This window comes from Pristiophorus japonicus, chromosome 2 (assembly GCF_044704955.1).
Source record: "Pristiophorus japonicus isolate sPriJap1 chromosome 2, sPriJap1.hap1, whole genome shotgun sequence".
Lineage (NCBI taxonomy): Eukaryota > Metazoa > Chordata > Chondrichthyes > Pristiophoridae > Pristiophorus > Pristiophorus japonicus.
Genome location: NC_091978.1, coordinates 156,887,791 through 156,903,246, shown reverse-complemented (window position 1 = coordinate 156,903,246; position 15,456 = coordinate 156,887,791). Strand labels below are relative to the sequence as shown.

The 15,456-nt window shown below is 44.7% G+C and overlaps 1 protein-coding gene across 3 annotated transcripts in view; it reads left to right on the top strand.

The window, feature by feature from the left end:
• spata18 (spermatogenesis associated 18) overlaps nucleotides 1-15,456 on the top strand; it is a 347,300-nt gene that overhangs the window by 104,189 nt on the left and 227,655 nt on the right. Inside the window, exons 5-6 of one of the 3 annotated variants that reach the window (XM_070870071.1) lie at nucleotides 5,557-5,652; nucleotides 10,673-10,807. The exons of 1 other annotated variant lie outside the window; for it this stretch is intronic. In XM_070870071.1, the coding sequence (XP_070726172.1) occupies nucleotides 5,557-5,652; nucleotides 10,673-10,807 (231 nt within the window). The remainder of the gene's footprint in view (nucleotides 1-5,556; nucleotides 5,653-10,672; nucleotides 10,808-15,456) is intronic. One more of the 3 variants, XM_070870069.1, reaches the window with a different exon arrangement.

Here is a 15,456-nt window from a genome sequence, read left to right as displayed (position 1 = left end):
CAAGTGCCTGTTTCTTGCACCCGAGGTTGAATTTTTGGGCAGAAGGATTGCCGCTGATGGAATCCGCCTAACAGAGTCCAAAACAGAAGCAATTCACCTGGCACCCAGGCCCCGGAATGTCTCAGAACTGCGCGCCTTTCTCGGGCTACTCAATTACTTTGGGAACTTTATGCAGAACTTAAGCACGCTGCTGGAGCCTCTCCATGTGCTACTCAGGAAGGGGTGCGATTGGTTTTGGGGGGACGCCCAGGAACGCGCCTTCAATAAGGCAAGCAACCTTCTGTGTTCCAACAGTGGTTTGACTTTCTTTGATCCAGGTAAAAAGCTAGTTCTCACATGCGATGCGTCAGCGTATGGGGTCGGGTGCGTTTTACAACATGTCAATAGTGCGGGCAAATTACAACCCATAGCTTATGCCTCCAGGTCACTTTCGTGGGCGGTGCGCGGGTACGGAATGGTAGAGAAGGAGGCGCTCGCGTGCGTGTACGGTGTCAAAAAGATGCACCAATACATTTTCGGGGCCAAGTTCGCGTTAGAAACTGACCACAAGCCCCTCACGTCCCTCCTATCCGAGAGCAAGGCAATAAACGGCAACGCCTCGGCGCGAATTCAACGGTGGACACTCATGCTGGCGTCCTACGACTATACCATAAGGCACAGATCAGGCACAGACAACTGTGCCGACGCGCTCAGCAGGCTACCCCTGGCGACCACGGAAGGGTCTGACGAACAGGACTGTGAGATAGTCATGGCAATCAATGCCTTTGAGTCCACAGGTTCTCCCATGACGGCTCGTCAAATCAGAGCCTGGACGGCCAGCGACCCCACGTTATCCTTGATAAAAAGATGTGTCCTAACTGGTGACTGGGCAGTGGCTCTCGATGCCTGCCCCGAGGAATTAAAACCCTTTCACAGGCGCATGCATGAGCTATCAATACCAGCAGACTGCCTGATGTGGGGCAGCCGAGTAGTCATGCCTCTGCGAGGCAGAGAGGCATTTGCCCGGGAGCTCCACCGCGAGCAACCGGGGATCGTTCTCATGAAGGCCATAGCCAGATCCCACGTCTGGTGGCCTGGTATTGACACGGACTTGGAGCTCTGCGTCCGAAGGTGCACCATTTGTGCCCAACTCAGCAATGCTCCCAAGGAGGCTCCCCTGAGACCCTGGCCTTGGCCTACCAAACCGTGGTCGCGGGTGCACGTAGATTATGCGGCCCATTCATGGGCAAAATGTTCCTCGTAGTTGTAGATGCATTTTCAAAGTGGATCGAATGCACCATTTTAAACTCGAGCACAACCTCCACCATTGTGGAGAGCCTCGCAACCATGTTTGCAACGCATGGAATCCCTGACATATTGGTCAGTGACAATGGTCCGTGCTTCACCAGCGCAGAATTCCAAGATTTTAGAATTGACCACGGCATAAATCACGTCAAGACGGCCTCCAACGGCCAGGCGGAGAGAGCAGTGCAAATCATTAAACAAGGCATGCTTAAAATCCAAGGTCCCACGCTGCAGGGTCGCCTGTCGCGACTGCTGCTGGCATACAGATCTCGTCCGCACTCATTGACTGGGATCCCCCCCGCGCAACTGTTGATGAAAAGGACTTTAAAAACAAGGCTCTCATTAATCCTCCCAGACATGCACGGAATCGTTGAGGCAAAGCGCCGTAAGCTGACTGAGTACCATGACAGAAATTCGAGTGGGAGATGGAATGAGATAGGCGACAAAGTGTTTGTACTAAACTATGGCAGGGGTCCCAAATGGCTTGCAGGGACAGTAACGGGCAAGGAAGGAAACAGGCTACTGGTAGTACAAATGGACAATGGCAAAACTTGCCGGAGGCATGTAGACCAAGTCAAAAGCAGATTTACCAACAACACTGCGGAACCAGAGGCAGACTACAATGTGGAATTCGCACCACACCTGGTGGACAGACAGAGGGAACAACCTGAGGAAAGGGCAATCCCAACAGACAGCCCAGGCGAGTCAACAACAATCACACCAATCGAAACAGACAGCCCAGGCAAGATACCAGCAACCACATGCAAAGAAAAATAGACACCAAGGCAAACAACTGAACCACAACTCAGGTGCTCCACGTGAGAGCGTAGACCACCTGAGAGACTGAACCTATAAAGACAATAAGACCTTGGGGGAGGGTAATGTCATATATCTTACATTATTATATATTACTGTATCCTAACATGCTATACATGACTGTAATAAGATATGACCTGTAACCACCAGCATACCTTACCACCAGGGGTGCACTTGCAAGAGACCGGTATATAAAGGCAGGTCCAGAGCTGTGAAATAAAGGTGCAGGTCCAGAGTGACCTTGACTTCACTACATGCCTCGTGTGAATCTGTACTGAGGGGACAGGACTTTACAGTCTCCTTGTTGAAATCACAAGACTCATTGCACTAATTAATTATTTCCTATGACCTCAAAATGATGGAACTTCTTACATTGCTCAGTTTTATCTTCCACCTATGATCTACATACTTTAAGCACCCAAGCTTAATGTCACCTAATAATGACTATTTGATTTATAATAGGCCTGAATTTACCGTATCAGAGCAGCAAACTGTGTCTGCCATTAGTTCGACTTGCCCCTGCAACCTAAGCTCAAAACATTTTTGCACACAAAGTTGCTGAAAGTGCAAGCTGATAATGGCGCAGCGAGTGAACAGGGCAACAACAAGCTATCTCCTTAACCAATCAGATTTTAGGATTGAAATAAAGAAAGACTTACATTTATAATATATACTTTCACTGCTACTGGATGTCTCAAAGCGCTTTACAGCCAATCGAAGTGCTTTTAGAGTGTAGTCGCTGTTGTAATGTAGGAAATGCGGCAGCCAATTTGAGTACAGCAAGCTCCCACAAACAGCAATGTGATAATGACCAGATAAACTGTTTTTGTTATGTTGATTGAGGGAGAAATATTGGCCAGGAAACCGGAGATAACTCCCCTGCTCTTACTCGAAATAGTGCCATGGGATCTTTTACATCCACCTGAGAGAGCAGATAGAGCCTCGGTTTAACATCTCATCCAAAAGACGGCAACTCCGACATTGCAGCAGTCCATCAGTATCGCACTGGAGTGTCAGCCTAGATTTATGTGCTCCAGTCCCTGGAGTGGAACTTGAACCCACAGCTTTCTGACCCAGAGTGAAGTGTGCTATTCACTGAGCCACAGCTGACACCAAATGAGCAACAGAAAGACTAAGAAGGAGGGTGAATTAAAGTGGGTGAATTCAATGTCAAATGAGGTACACAAAAGGAAATAGAGAGAGAAAGAAAGATTGAATTAAGAAAGGAATCGAAGTAAGAAAAAAATGTTCAATTTAAAATTTGACATTTCTAAAATCTCCCTGAAAGAATGAGACTCCACACTTGTAATAGTCAATTTTCAGTGCCAGAGAGGTTGATTGGCAGTCAGTAACACTTCTCACGTTGTTAAAAGGGTACTTGCACTTATAATGACAAGAATTAACTTTCTGTGACGAGTTTAATGGGCAAATTCAGCAAGTTCCAAAAAGACAGGTTAAAGGGAGGCTGAGGACGAGATGCTGTTTTCGCGAAGCTAATGATGGAGCGGCACAACTCGGACAGCAGCTTTTTGATATTTGCATTTAATTATACATCTGCTCCTCGTCTAAAGTGGTTGTAGCATTTTACCACAAACACCGACGAGTGCCATTAGCCTCACTTTTATTTTGACAGCAAAGTCTGGCCCCTTGTTAATTCTCCTACTCTTTTAAAACTTGATAGCATTCTGCCTTAGGGACGTTCTTTCAACAAAGTTCCTCAGTAACAGAGAGTGAAACAACAGCTCATTCTCAATAACAGGTTATTGCACAAGATAAGAGCTCACGGGGTTGGGAGTAATATTTTAGCATGGATTGAGGATTGGCTAACTAATGGAAAACAGAGAGTCGGGATAAATGGGTAATTTTCAGTTTGGTAAACTGTAACTAGTGGGGTTCCACAGGGATCAGTGCTGGGGCCTCAACTATTTATAATCTATATTAATGACTTTGATGAAGGAACTGAGTGTATTGTAGCCAAATTTTCTGATGATACAAAGATAGGTGATAAAACAAGTTGTAAGGAGGACGCAAAGAATCTGCAAAGGGATATAGATAGATAAGTGAGTGGGCAAACATTTGGCAGATGGAGTATAATGTGGGAAAATGTGAGGTTATCCACTTTGGTAGAAAAAATAAAAAAGCAAATTATTAATTAAATGGGGAGAGATTACAAAATGCTGAGGTACAGAGGGATCTGGGGGTCCTTGTACATGAAACACAAAGTTAGCATGCAGGTATAGCAAGTAACTAGGAAGGCAAATGGAATGTTGGCCCTTATTGCAAGGAGGATGGAGTATAAAAGTAGGGAAGTCCTGCTACAACTGTACAGGGTGTTGGTGAAACCACAGCTGGAGTACTGCGTACAATTTTGGTCTTATTTAAGGAAAGATATACTTGCATTGGAGGCAGTTCAAAGTAGGTTCATGAGCTTGATTCCTGCGATGAAGTAGTTGTCTTATGAAGAAAGGTTGAGCAAGTTGGGCCTATACTCATTGAAGTTTAGAAGAATGAAATCTATAAGATCCTGAGGGTGCTTGACAGGATAGCTGCAGAGAAGATGTTTCCCCTCATGGGGGAATCTAGAACTAGGGAGCATAGTTTCAGAATAAGGGGTCAGTCATTTAAAACAGAAATGAGGAGGAATTTCTTCTCTGAGGGTCGTGAATTTTTGGAATTCTCTACCCCAGAGAGATGCGGAGGCTGGGTCATTGAATATATTTAAGGAGGAGATAGACAGATTTTTGAATGATAAGGGAGTCAAGGGTTATGGGGTGCGGACAGGGAAGTGGAATTGAGGCCAAGATCAGATCAGCTATGATCTTATTCATTGGCAGAGCAGACTCGAGGGGCCAAATGGCTTACTCCTCCTATTTCTTGTGTTCTTATGTTCCTTGTAGTGTCTGGCCAGATGTAACTTAGCACTTGTACTATATTCTAGAAAGAGTTGATAACATTAGTTCTTGTACAATATCGTTTATTTAACAAAAACCTCTGAGGGACTCTACTGAATATTTTGCTTGCTTGGTGAATAATCTTTGTCAAAAAATCTTAATCTTTGTCAATTTCTTGCATAGAAAAATGTGTTACATTGAAAGAGAGGGATGTCTGTCCAAATGTTTATTCATATTGGTACATGAGACCCTGATGGATGCCAACTTCAGCTTGGATACAGCCCTTTGAGACTATGCTGAGAAGGGATGAAGGGCTTTGGCTCTTGTTTTTTTTTAGGTGTAACGATACAAATACATGTTATAACCATGTGTTGTTCTTGCACAGTTGTTAAAATTCAAACTAGGAACCTTTTCCCTCAATAAGATTTTTTAAAAATCTGGTCACAGAAGACATATGAATCTGTGCTAAAAATTGACCATTTGGAGGCCTATTCAGAACTTACGAGCCGGCATTTTGTCCCTTAGTTTGTTACACTGGGTCATTGTTGGTTTCTGTATGCTGTAGGTTAGCAGAAGCTCATCTGGAACTGGATGATACTCAGAACAAATCAGCTGCAACATTCCTAGTAACAGAGGATGAAATCGTTCAACTGAGAGCTGAGTAAGCTTCAAGTCTTTAAATAATCTTCGTCAATTTCTTGCACAGAAAAATGTGTTACATTGAAAGATAGAGAGATATCTGTCCAACTGTGTATTCATAATGGTACATGAGACCCTGATGGATGCCAACTTCAGCTTGGATACAGCCCTTTGAGACTATGCTGAGAAGGGATGAAGGGCTTTGGCTCTTGTTTTCCCCACCTTTCTTCCATCATAGCAAAATCCCAGTGCAGACTAAACTTGTGACATATGAGACATGTGTACTCACAGTTCTCCTTTATGGTTCAGAACTCTTCATATGGAACAGAAAGACTTCCTTCAGCAAATGTGCAAAAGTAAATTTATGGCACATGGGGAAACGATTGCAGGGGGGTGTGGGGGTGGTGGGGGGGCGGGGGGCGGGGGGTGGGGGCTCTGGTCTACCCTGACCAGGCACATCTCTTTGCCAAAGTGCCTCACGAGACCTGGATTAAGCTGTTCTGGTGAGTAGGTTTCATGCCTGGCACTAGAGTTGACGTCTTGCACATCAAGGTGGATGTCACATGGCAAGCTCCTTCCTTCACAATTAAAGTAGATGTCCATACTATAGCCGATGAGCAAACCTGAAGATTTCAAATGACAGTTACTGAAAGACATTACATAGAGACTGAAAAAATTGTGATCATATATTCAGGGGCCAGTGGTTACCATGATTGAGTTCTAGAGAGGATAACAGCTGCTGCTAAAATTCCACATCTCCATCTTCAGTGGGGTAGGGCATGCTGTGGTCTGGAAGATGGTGACAGCACATTCACACATTTTCTGGTGAGTTGTGCTGCTCACCGTGTCACTCATGAGGAGCTCTTGATACTTGCTGTCCAACTAACAAGGGCTCAAAGCCATGCTTGTCAGTTATCCTTGGGGATGTAATTCAGGATGATACTCCAGGGCACTGTCAGTGATTGATCAGCCAGCCTGGCTGATCAATGGGACCTTGGAAATTGACGTGTCACTGGGGCTGGGATTCTTCCCACTCAGCTTCAAATACTTCTGCAAGCCAATGCTTTAACAGGTACAAAATACGAAAACAAAATACTACGGATGCTGGAAATCTAAAATTAAAAAAGAACATGCTGGAAATACTCAGCAGATCAGACAGCACCTTTTGAGAGAGAAACAGTGTTAACATTTCAAGTCAGTGACCTTTCATCAGAACTGGAAAATGTTAGAGATATAATAGGTTTTAAGAAAGTGCAGAGGCAGGAGAACGAAGAACAAAAGGGAAGGTCTGTGATAGGGTGCAAGGCAGGAGAGATTCACTGACAAGGGATGATGGTGCAAGGCAAACGGAGATGGTAATGGGACAAGTAAAGAAACAAAAGATGGGTCTAGAGGACATGTACAAGGTACTAGCAGAATCACTACCAACAGCTGCTGTCAGAAAAAATCATAGCAGTGGTTATGATTTGAAATTGTTGAACTCAATGTGGTGTCTGGAAAACTGTGAAGTGCCTAATCAATCGAAAGACATGGTGCTGTTCCTCAAGCTTCATTAGAACAGTGGAGGAGGCCAAGGACAGAGAGGCCGGAGTGGGAGTGGAGCGGAGAATTAAAATGAGAGGTGGCCAGAAACTTGGGGTCATGTCTGTGGATTGAACAGAGGTGATCCGCAAAGCAATCACCCAATTTTGAGTTTGGTCTCCCTAATGTAGTGGAGACTGCATTGTGAGTAGCGAATAATGCATACTAAATTGAAAGAAGTACAAGTAAATCGCTGTTTAACCTGGAAGAAGGAGTATTTGGGGCCCTGGACAATGGGAAGGGAGGGAGTAAAAGGGCAGGCATTGCATCTCCTGCATTTGTACTGGAAGGTGTTGTGGGAAGGGGAGGGGTGTTGGCGGTGATTGAAGAGTGTCGTGGAGGGACACCCTTTGGAATGCTGAAAGGGGAGGGGAAGATGTGTTCAGTGGTGTGATCACGCTGGAGCTGGCGGAAATAGTGGAGGATGATCCCTTGCATGTGAAGGCTGGTGGGGTGGAAGGTGAGGACAAGGGGAACCCTATCGTGGTTCTGGGAAGGAGGGGAAGGGGTAAGAGCAGAAGTGCGGGAAATGGGACGGACATGGTCAAGGACCCTATCAACCATGGTGGAAGGGAGTCCTCGGCTGAGGAAAAAGGAAGACATAACTAACAGGTAAGGTGTGCTTGGTTGGACAAAAGATAGAAAGTTTATGTGCTTTAGCTATGCAGTTTTAACTGGTTGTATCGCTGTGCTCAATTGGAGGGGTCTGTAAGCCTTGTTTCTTGCCAATCTGTGTTTGGAGTTCCCCAGACTTTGGTAAGCGGGGCGTGTCTCTAGTGAGAGAAAATATATACTCAATAGTAGCAAACAGAAAGTCTGCCAGTTTGGAAACTCATAAGCACGGTGATGGGTTTCTGTGTCAGATACCTGGCTCTGTAGGGGGTGGTATATGGGGTCAGGTTCACCTCTGACCTTCTGAGTGGTTCGAATCGCTCCCACTCCCTGGGTTCAAGACTCTGGATTTATTTGGGGGATGTGATAAAGTGCAAAAGGCAACTGGTTTGGTGCAAAAGAACTTCAATTTTATTAAAGGCAAGAAAATACAATGTCAAACTTATAATCACTCAAGTAAAGAACAATAAATCACACATTCAAAGAGGTTACAGTGAATAATACATCTCCCACCTCCCAATGCCTAACTCTGACTAGGTTAAACTCGAGGGCAAACAAGGATTATGCTCACCGATCTTTTACTGGTAGTTGGCGGTGGTTTGCGATTTCGGGGTTCGCTGGATTCTGTAGGTTCTGCTTGCCGTACCCCGAACGTCATAGAAGACTTCTTACTGTGCAATCTTCAGTTGGGTGGTGTCCGCTGATGCTGTTAGGCGTGTTTTGGATTTATCGGGTAAGTACCCACTTTCTTTCATTAGAAATAGGTTCAAAGTCTCTTTAGGTAATGTTTTCACCTGTTGGTAGTCAGGCCTAGGTTGTAGAGTGGAAATTTTTGATTCTTCGGTTTCTTCCTTGCGGAGTTTTGTTTCGAAGTTGGTCGATCACGGTGTTCTGGTGGTACCACGTTGGCTGTGGTCGGTTGCTGTCGCGATGGTGATGTTCTTCCTTCCTTTTCGGTTGCAGGATGTCAAGCCGAAGAGGCTTGTTAAAACTGCTGTGGTGGTCTCTCTCCTTTCTCCCTCTGATGCATAGCATAGCATACCATAGCATTGTATACCCTTTGTTAAAGCAGGGCCCAGTTATACCTTTAGAGCTGTTCTAATCTTCGTGCCAAATCAGCCCTGAGTCTTTGTTTAATTTTGGCGGGATTGATATTTCTTTGTCATATTTTGGCGGGCCCATTAAATGTTAACCTGTCTCGGATGTGTCGATCTTTTAAATCTGTTTTATTGATGGAAATATTAGCTTTGGTATTTGCAATGTCTGTGCTTGGGTTTTCCATGCGGTCTGGATGTGCCATTGTTATTATGTATGTGCTGGAATGGTTTTCCAAGTCAGGATGATGGTTAGCTATCTCTGGGTTAATTGTTGCTATGTTAATGTCTCCTGGGGAAAAGGGTTTTCGAGTCTCCACAATTCTCCAGACAATTTGCTTTAGTTTCAATACCCCAGACAGCTTCAATACTCAAACTGGCTTCTTTGAAGGATAGTTCCTTTAGTTCTTAGGCCTGCCCACACAGACCCAATCTGCCTTGTAAAATCCCAAATTCGATTAAAGTTCGTAGTTTCTTCTACGTGCACTTTAGGATCCCAAACTTTCTGGTAGATAGTTCCAAATTAAATTTCCTTTCCAATGAGTCCAAACACTGGGGAGGTTCTCCCACGAATTTTGCAATTCTACAGCTGACCAAAAAAACTGTTGTGTTCACCTGTATCAGCTGTGCTTTTGCCTGTTTCTGCCTTGATTTAATAGTAAAGGGAAATAAGTTTTGGCAGACAGAGTCTGAGTATTCTGCGTAATAAATTGGAGGTGGCAAGTCAGTCCAATATATCTTCAAAACATTTCATTTATTTTTTAGAACGATAACATAGTTTCAATGCTAGAAAGTTACTTTTGCAGGCCCATTTATGGGACTACTTTATTTTCCTCTTATTTTAGCAATGGATCAATGTGTCACAAGATTTTATTGCAGCTTTTTAAAGAAATAAATTTTGTTTTACTCCAAGTTTCGCCCACAGAAAGAATATGTCCCTTTTAAGGCTGAATGTTAATATGTGGCAATTCTTTTGCAATTAACACAATAGACCTGAGTTTTGCACGAGCCCATCTGGACTTTGATTGAATTCAGCACATTTTAAATGGCCTGGGTGAATGCCTGGCGGGACTACTGTCTGTGAGTTGGCACTCACTCCAAATCAGGGAGGGAAGTTGTGTGTCTGTTGCTGGCATTAAAATCTTTTCAGCAGCGTTAACCTGGCTGGAAATGTAAGCCTGCTGATTGCTGTTACAAACGGCAGCCAAATGGCCTCCACCTCTGCAGTGCAGGCCTGCTGCATCCAATAGTATTCATTTAAAAAAAATGCTTGCTTGTCTTGGAAGGAAATTGCTGGCTGTCCATTACAGACCCTGCGATCTGCTGCGGCGGCTCTGTCGCCTCTAACGGCCAGTTTACTTTGGTTGTCTTCTGGACAGGAGCCCATTCAGCAGAATTTCAGGAAAGTGATGTGGGAGGCTTCATGATATCACTCCTGTCTCATTTGTGTTCAATTTAATTGCTTCCTACGCTAGGAAGTGCATGTCTTAGGGAAAATGAGGCGGAAATCTGGCATGACAGATCTCTACTATAAAATATATAATATATATTCTTTCAGATTTTCATCATCTGCAGCATTTTGTTTTTATTACAGAATTCTAACCCTTTTTCCTTTCTCTCACACCCCAGAAACAAGTGCACACAAGCATTAGACAGGGGAAAATTGGCCCCACTATGAATCACCTAAGAAATCAGATGATTTTTTCGATCACTATCTTTGGCATTTTGGAATAAGCTGTGCCCTGTATTCTCCAGGCTGAGAGCAGTTCGAGAGCAAGTGAGATTTTATAAACAAAAGGTGGATGTACTGGATGACTATGAGCGGCAGATCAGACAACTAAAGGATGAAGTCACCTTCCTATCTGCAGAGAAATCCTTGCTGCAAGAAAGGTACAGCCCCTTCACATCTCCTCACAAACCTCCAGTCTCCATCCATCTTTAAAATATTTTTCTTATTGAAAACCATGCTGCTTTGGTTTCCACAATATCCACTAAACCATTGAACTCACATTTTTATCATCCAGTAGCAGGTATTTTGGAGGACCTCCATTTAAAGGAAAATGCTAGAAATGCCTTACTTCACCCAAGGTTGTATGAGCTGAGGACTCATTTCTCCCATGGGTTTGAATTTTTTAAATTGCCAGTTGACTATGGAGTTAAAATTAAAGGGCTGATTTTAGCCACCAGACAAGAATCGGACGGGTGGGCTATTTAAAATCACCCAGGTCACTTACCCACCCTGAAGCCTGCAGGAGGTGACTTGCCACTATTTTAACCCACTTCACTGAGCATGCGGCCAGAACACCCGCCCAAAGCCAGCGGGGTCCTTTGTAATAGATGTATGTTGGGTCCCGATGATGTAATCAAGATCTGTAATTTTTACGAGGAGGTCTGAGCGGGAAGTGGCAGCTAGTTTCCCACCAGGCCAAACCAGGCTCCCAGGAAATCTCGAACCTCCCTGCTGTGATCTCGTCCCTCTGGGGGCTGGCTCAACAGCCGATCCCACCGCTTACCTGGTATCAGCTGGCAGCCTTTGATCCGCGTGAATGCCTGCCGTTTTCTCCCCGGAATGGGTGGGAAGTCGGTCAGTAGCATATAATTGAAGTCCAGGAGTTAAAATAACCCCGGGCATCTTTTTTTTGCTGCAGTGAGTGAATTTTGAGCTGAAACCCAAGTGCACCTGTCAAAACCTGACCCGCAGTTAAAACCCAACACCTGAGCAGTTTTACTCCCAGTAATGACCTGACAATTCCAGTTTTAAATAATCAGACATTTCTTCCTCTACAATGTCTCCAGGTGAAAACACCATTGAACTGTAAGATGACTGATGTGGAATTTATATAATGGTTGTGGTGTCCAGAGTAATGTAATAACGACTTTCAACCACTGTAACCTCCACAACATTTTTCAGAGTGTTGCTGTCACTCTCCCTAAAGTTTCTGTCAGAAATACTACAGATCAGAAGATACTCAGAAATAATCATTTTCTTTTTTCCAATTTTCATCGCTGAGCCTAAGGGGCCGAAATTGCGCCTCCCGATAAGACCTCTGGCCGCCTGAAAGTGGCAGCCATGGGGCAGTGCGAAATGACCGCTGACTCTCCGTGGAGGGGCTGCCATTTTGTAAATTACCCATGGCGGTGCCTGGGACCGCTCCGCCCGTTTTCCTGCTGCGACGTGCACGTGCCGACCCCTTTGGTGTCGGTACACTCTCTGTAATATGGCGGCTCAGCCGCCATGTTATTTTTTTTTGTCGGCCGACTGCCTCTTAGGTGCCAGGCCACTGGTCCGGCCGAAACCCTCCCTGGTGTCCCAGTGGACCTAACTGAAAAGAATGCAGAGCTGGCAGCGGCCCGCCCATTTAACTGAAGGGGAGAGACGTGTGACGATGCGTTGATGTGATCAGCGCGGCGCTGATGACTGGTCGGGGCGGTGGACCTGCTGCAAGAGCACTTCCACCCCTCAGCCACCACAACTTCCGCCCCGAGTCAAAAAAAATTTCAAAGTGCCGAATTCTCTGCTGCCTGGGTTGCAGCGGAGAAAAACTTCAAACAAACGCAGGATGCGTCCCGTTTCGGGCAGAGGGCAATTTCTATCCCTAACTCTGTTAATGAGGATTGGTATCGAGTAGTCAGGAGAAAGAATCCTGGCTAATTTTTCCTTTCTTTATCTCAGGGCCATTTGTTGATGCCTTTGATGGTTATCTCTGCTTAGACCAGGATTAAACAAACCTGGGACTTTCTTGCTCTGTATGGCTTAGAGAAGGGGAATTTACCTCCGAGTTCTTGTTTTTTTTTAACATAACCTATTCCTTAGTAAAATGATCACAGCAATGCTGGTGGGGTTGGGGTTGGGGGGTGGGGTGTAGATCATTTTCCGAGTACGTGCTGACGGTGGAGAACTTTGCTCACCCCCAGACACCCAGACACTCCTACGCTGCCTGTGATTTTACAATATGCACAGATGTTCCCTGCTACCAGCAAGTACTCGTAAAATTGCCCCCAATGTTCCCTCATTTAATTTTGGAACAGCTTTGTCTATTTTAAAAACATTTTGGCTGAGAAAAATGTTCTCAGAACAGAGATTCACACACCTAGGACCTGATCTTCGACGGCTGCTGTACTGGGTGCCACTGCCATATTGCCCGGCCATGTTGTGCATCAATATAAGGTGGGTCTTCCATTTCTTTCTTTTTATTTGTTCAAGTAAATCTTTAAAATCTAAAAATATTTCATTTACAAGTAGGACGCTCTGCAGTTCCCACCATAATAGCATATTTATCACACTGGGCGTGTCAATTTATAACACAAGCAGCAAAGTTGAAAGCCCCTTCATTTTTCAAATGTGGTATTACCCATATGAATGTCGGGTATTTCCAGAATCATACAGCACAGAAGGAGGCCATTCAGCCCATCATGCCTATGCCAGCGCTTTGAAAGAGCTATCACATTAGTCTCACTACCCTGTTCTTTACCCATAACCCTTTAATTTTTTTTCCTTTTGAAAGTTACTGTCGAATCTGGTTCCACCACGCTTTCAGGCAGTGCATTCCACATCATCATAACAAGTACAAACATTCTCCTAATCGCCCCCTGGCTTTTTTGGCAATGATCTTAAATCTGTGTCCTCTGGTAACTATTTCTATGACTTTTTGAATGAGTTGAGGTTTGCTTCCATCAGTTGATGACCTGAAATTTGAACTGCTTTATTCTCAGTTAGTCCAGTTGTGAAATTGAAGCTGAATGTTGTGATACTCTGAGATGTATAAATAGTGGCCAGAGCTAACATTGTAACCAGGTAACCAGGATTAGTAAAAAGTATTAACAATAATATTGTACACAAATAATTAAACACACTGCCTGGTTTTCCAGTGAATCCTTTTTTAAAAATCAGCAATACAGTCACCGCTCCTCCTGTCTCCTCCATTATGTTTCAGGGGAAAAATGCGCTCTTCAGCACCTTTGGCTATTAAGTATCCATTAATCATGTGTGAGCTTGGACAATGAACACTGGTTAGGCCACAGCTGGAGTACTGTGTGCAGTTCTGGTCACCTCATTACAGGAAAGATGTGATTGAACTGGAAAGGGTGCAGAGGAGATTTACAAGAATGTTGCCTGGACTGGAGAATTTTGGCGATGAAGAAAGATTGGAGATGCTGGGTCTGTTTCCTTTGGAACAGAGGAGGCTAAGGAGAGACCTGATTGAGGTGTATAAAATTATGAGAGGCCTGGATAGAGTGGATAGTAATGACCTGTTTCCCTTGGCAGAGGGGTCAACAACCAGGGGGCATAGATTTAAAGTAATTGGGGGGAGGTTTAAAGGAGATATGAGGGGAAATCTCTTCACCCAGAGGGTGGTGGGGATCTGGAACTCACTGCCTGAAAGTATGGCAGAGGCAGAAAGCCTCACCACACTTAAAAAATACTTGGATATGCACTTAAAGTTGTTATATCTGTAAACCTGTAAATACCTTGTGTAACCACCAGAGGGCTCAACCTCTGGAGTTCCAAGGGATCTCACAATCCCTTGGGAGCACCTGTACTTAAGGAGGCCTCACAGGCTGAAGAGGCACTCTGGAGACCCATAATAAAAGACTAAGGTCCCACATAAGAGATTGGTGTGTAAAATCAAAGCACATGTTATTGGGGGTAATGTACTGGCGTGGATAGAGAATTGGTTGGCAGAAAGGAAGCAGAGAGTTGGGATAAACGCGTCCTTTTCGGAATGGGAGGCAGTGACTAGTAGAGTGCCACAGGGCTCAGTGCTGGGACCCCAGCTCTTTACATTCTACATTAATGATTTGGATGAAGGAATTGAGTGTAATATCTCCAAGTTTGCAGATGACACTAAACTGGGTGGTGGTGTGAGCTGTGAGGAGGATGCTAAGAGGCTGCAGGGTGATTTGGACAGATTGGGTGAGTGGGCAAGTGCATGGCAGATGCAGTATAATGTGGATAAATGTGAGGTTATCCACTTTGGTGGCAAAAACACGAGGGCAGAGTATTATCTGAATGGTGGCAGATTAGGAAAAGGGGAGGTGCAACGAGACCTGGATGTCATGGTTCATCAGTCATTGAAAGTTGGCATGCAGATACAGCAGGCGGTGAAGAAGGCAAATGACATGTTGGCTTTCATAGCTAGGGGATTTGAGTATAGGAGCAGGGAGGGTTTACTGCAATTGTACAGGGCCTTGGTGAGGCCTCACCTGGAATATTGTGTTCAGTTTTGGTCTCTTAATCTGAGGAAGGACGTTCTTGCTATTGAGGGAGTGCAGCGAAGGTTCACCAGACTGATTCCAGAGATGCCTGGACTGACATATGAGGAGAGACTGGATCAACTGGGTCTTTATACACTGGAGTTTAGAAGGATGAGAGGGGATCTCATAGAAACGTATAAGATTCTGAGGACGGGACAGGTTAGATGCGGGAAGAATGTTCTCGATGTTGGGGAAGTCCAGAACCAGGGGACATAGTCTTAGAATAAGGGGTAGGCCATTTTGGACTGAGATGAGGAGGAACTTTCTCACTCAGAGAGTTGTTA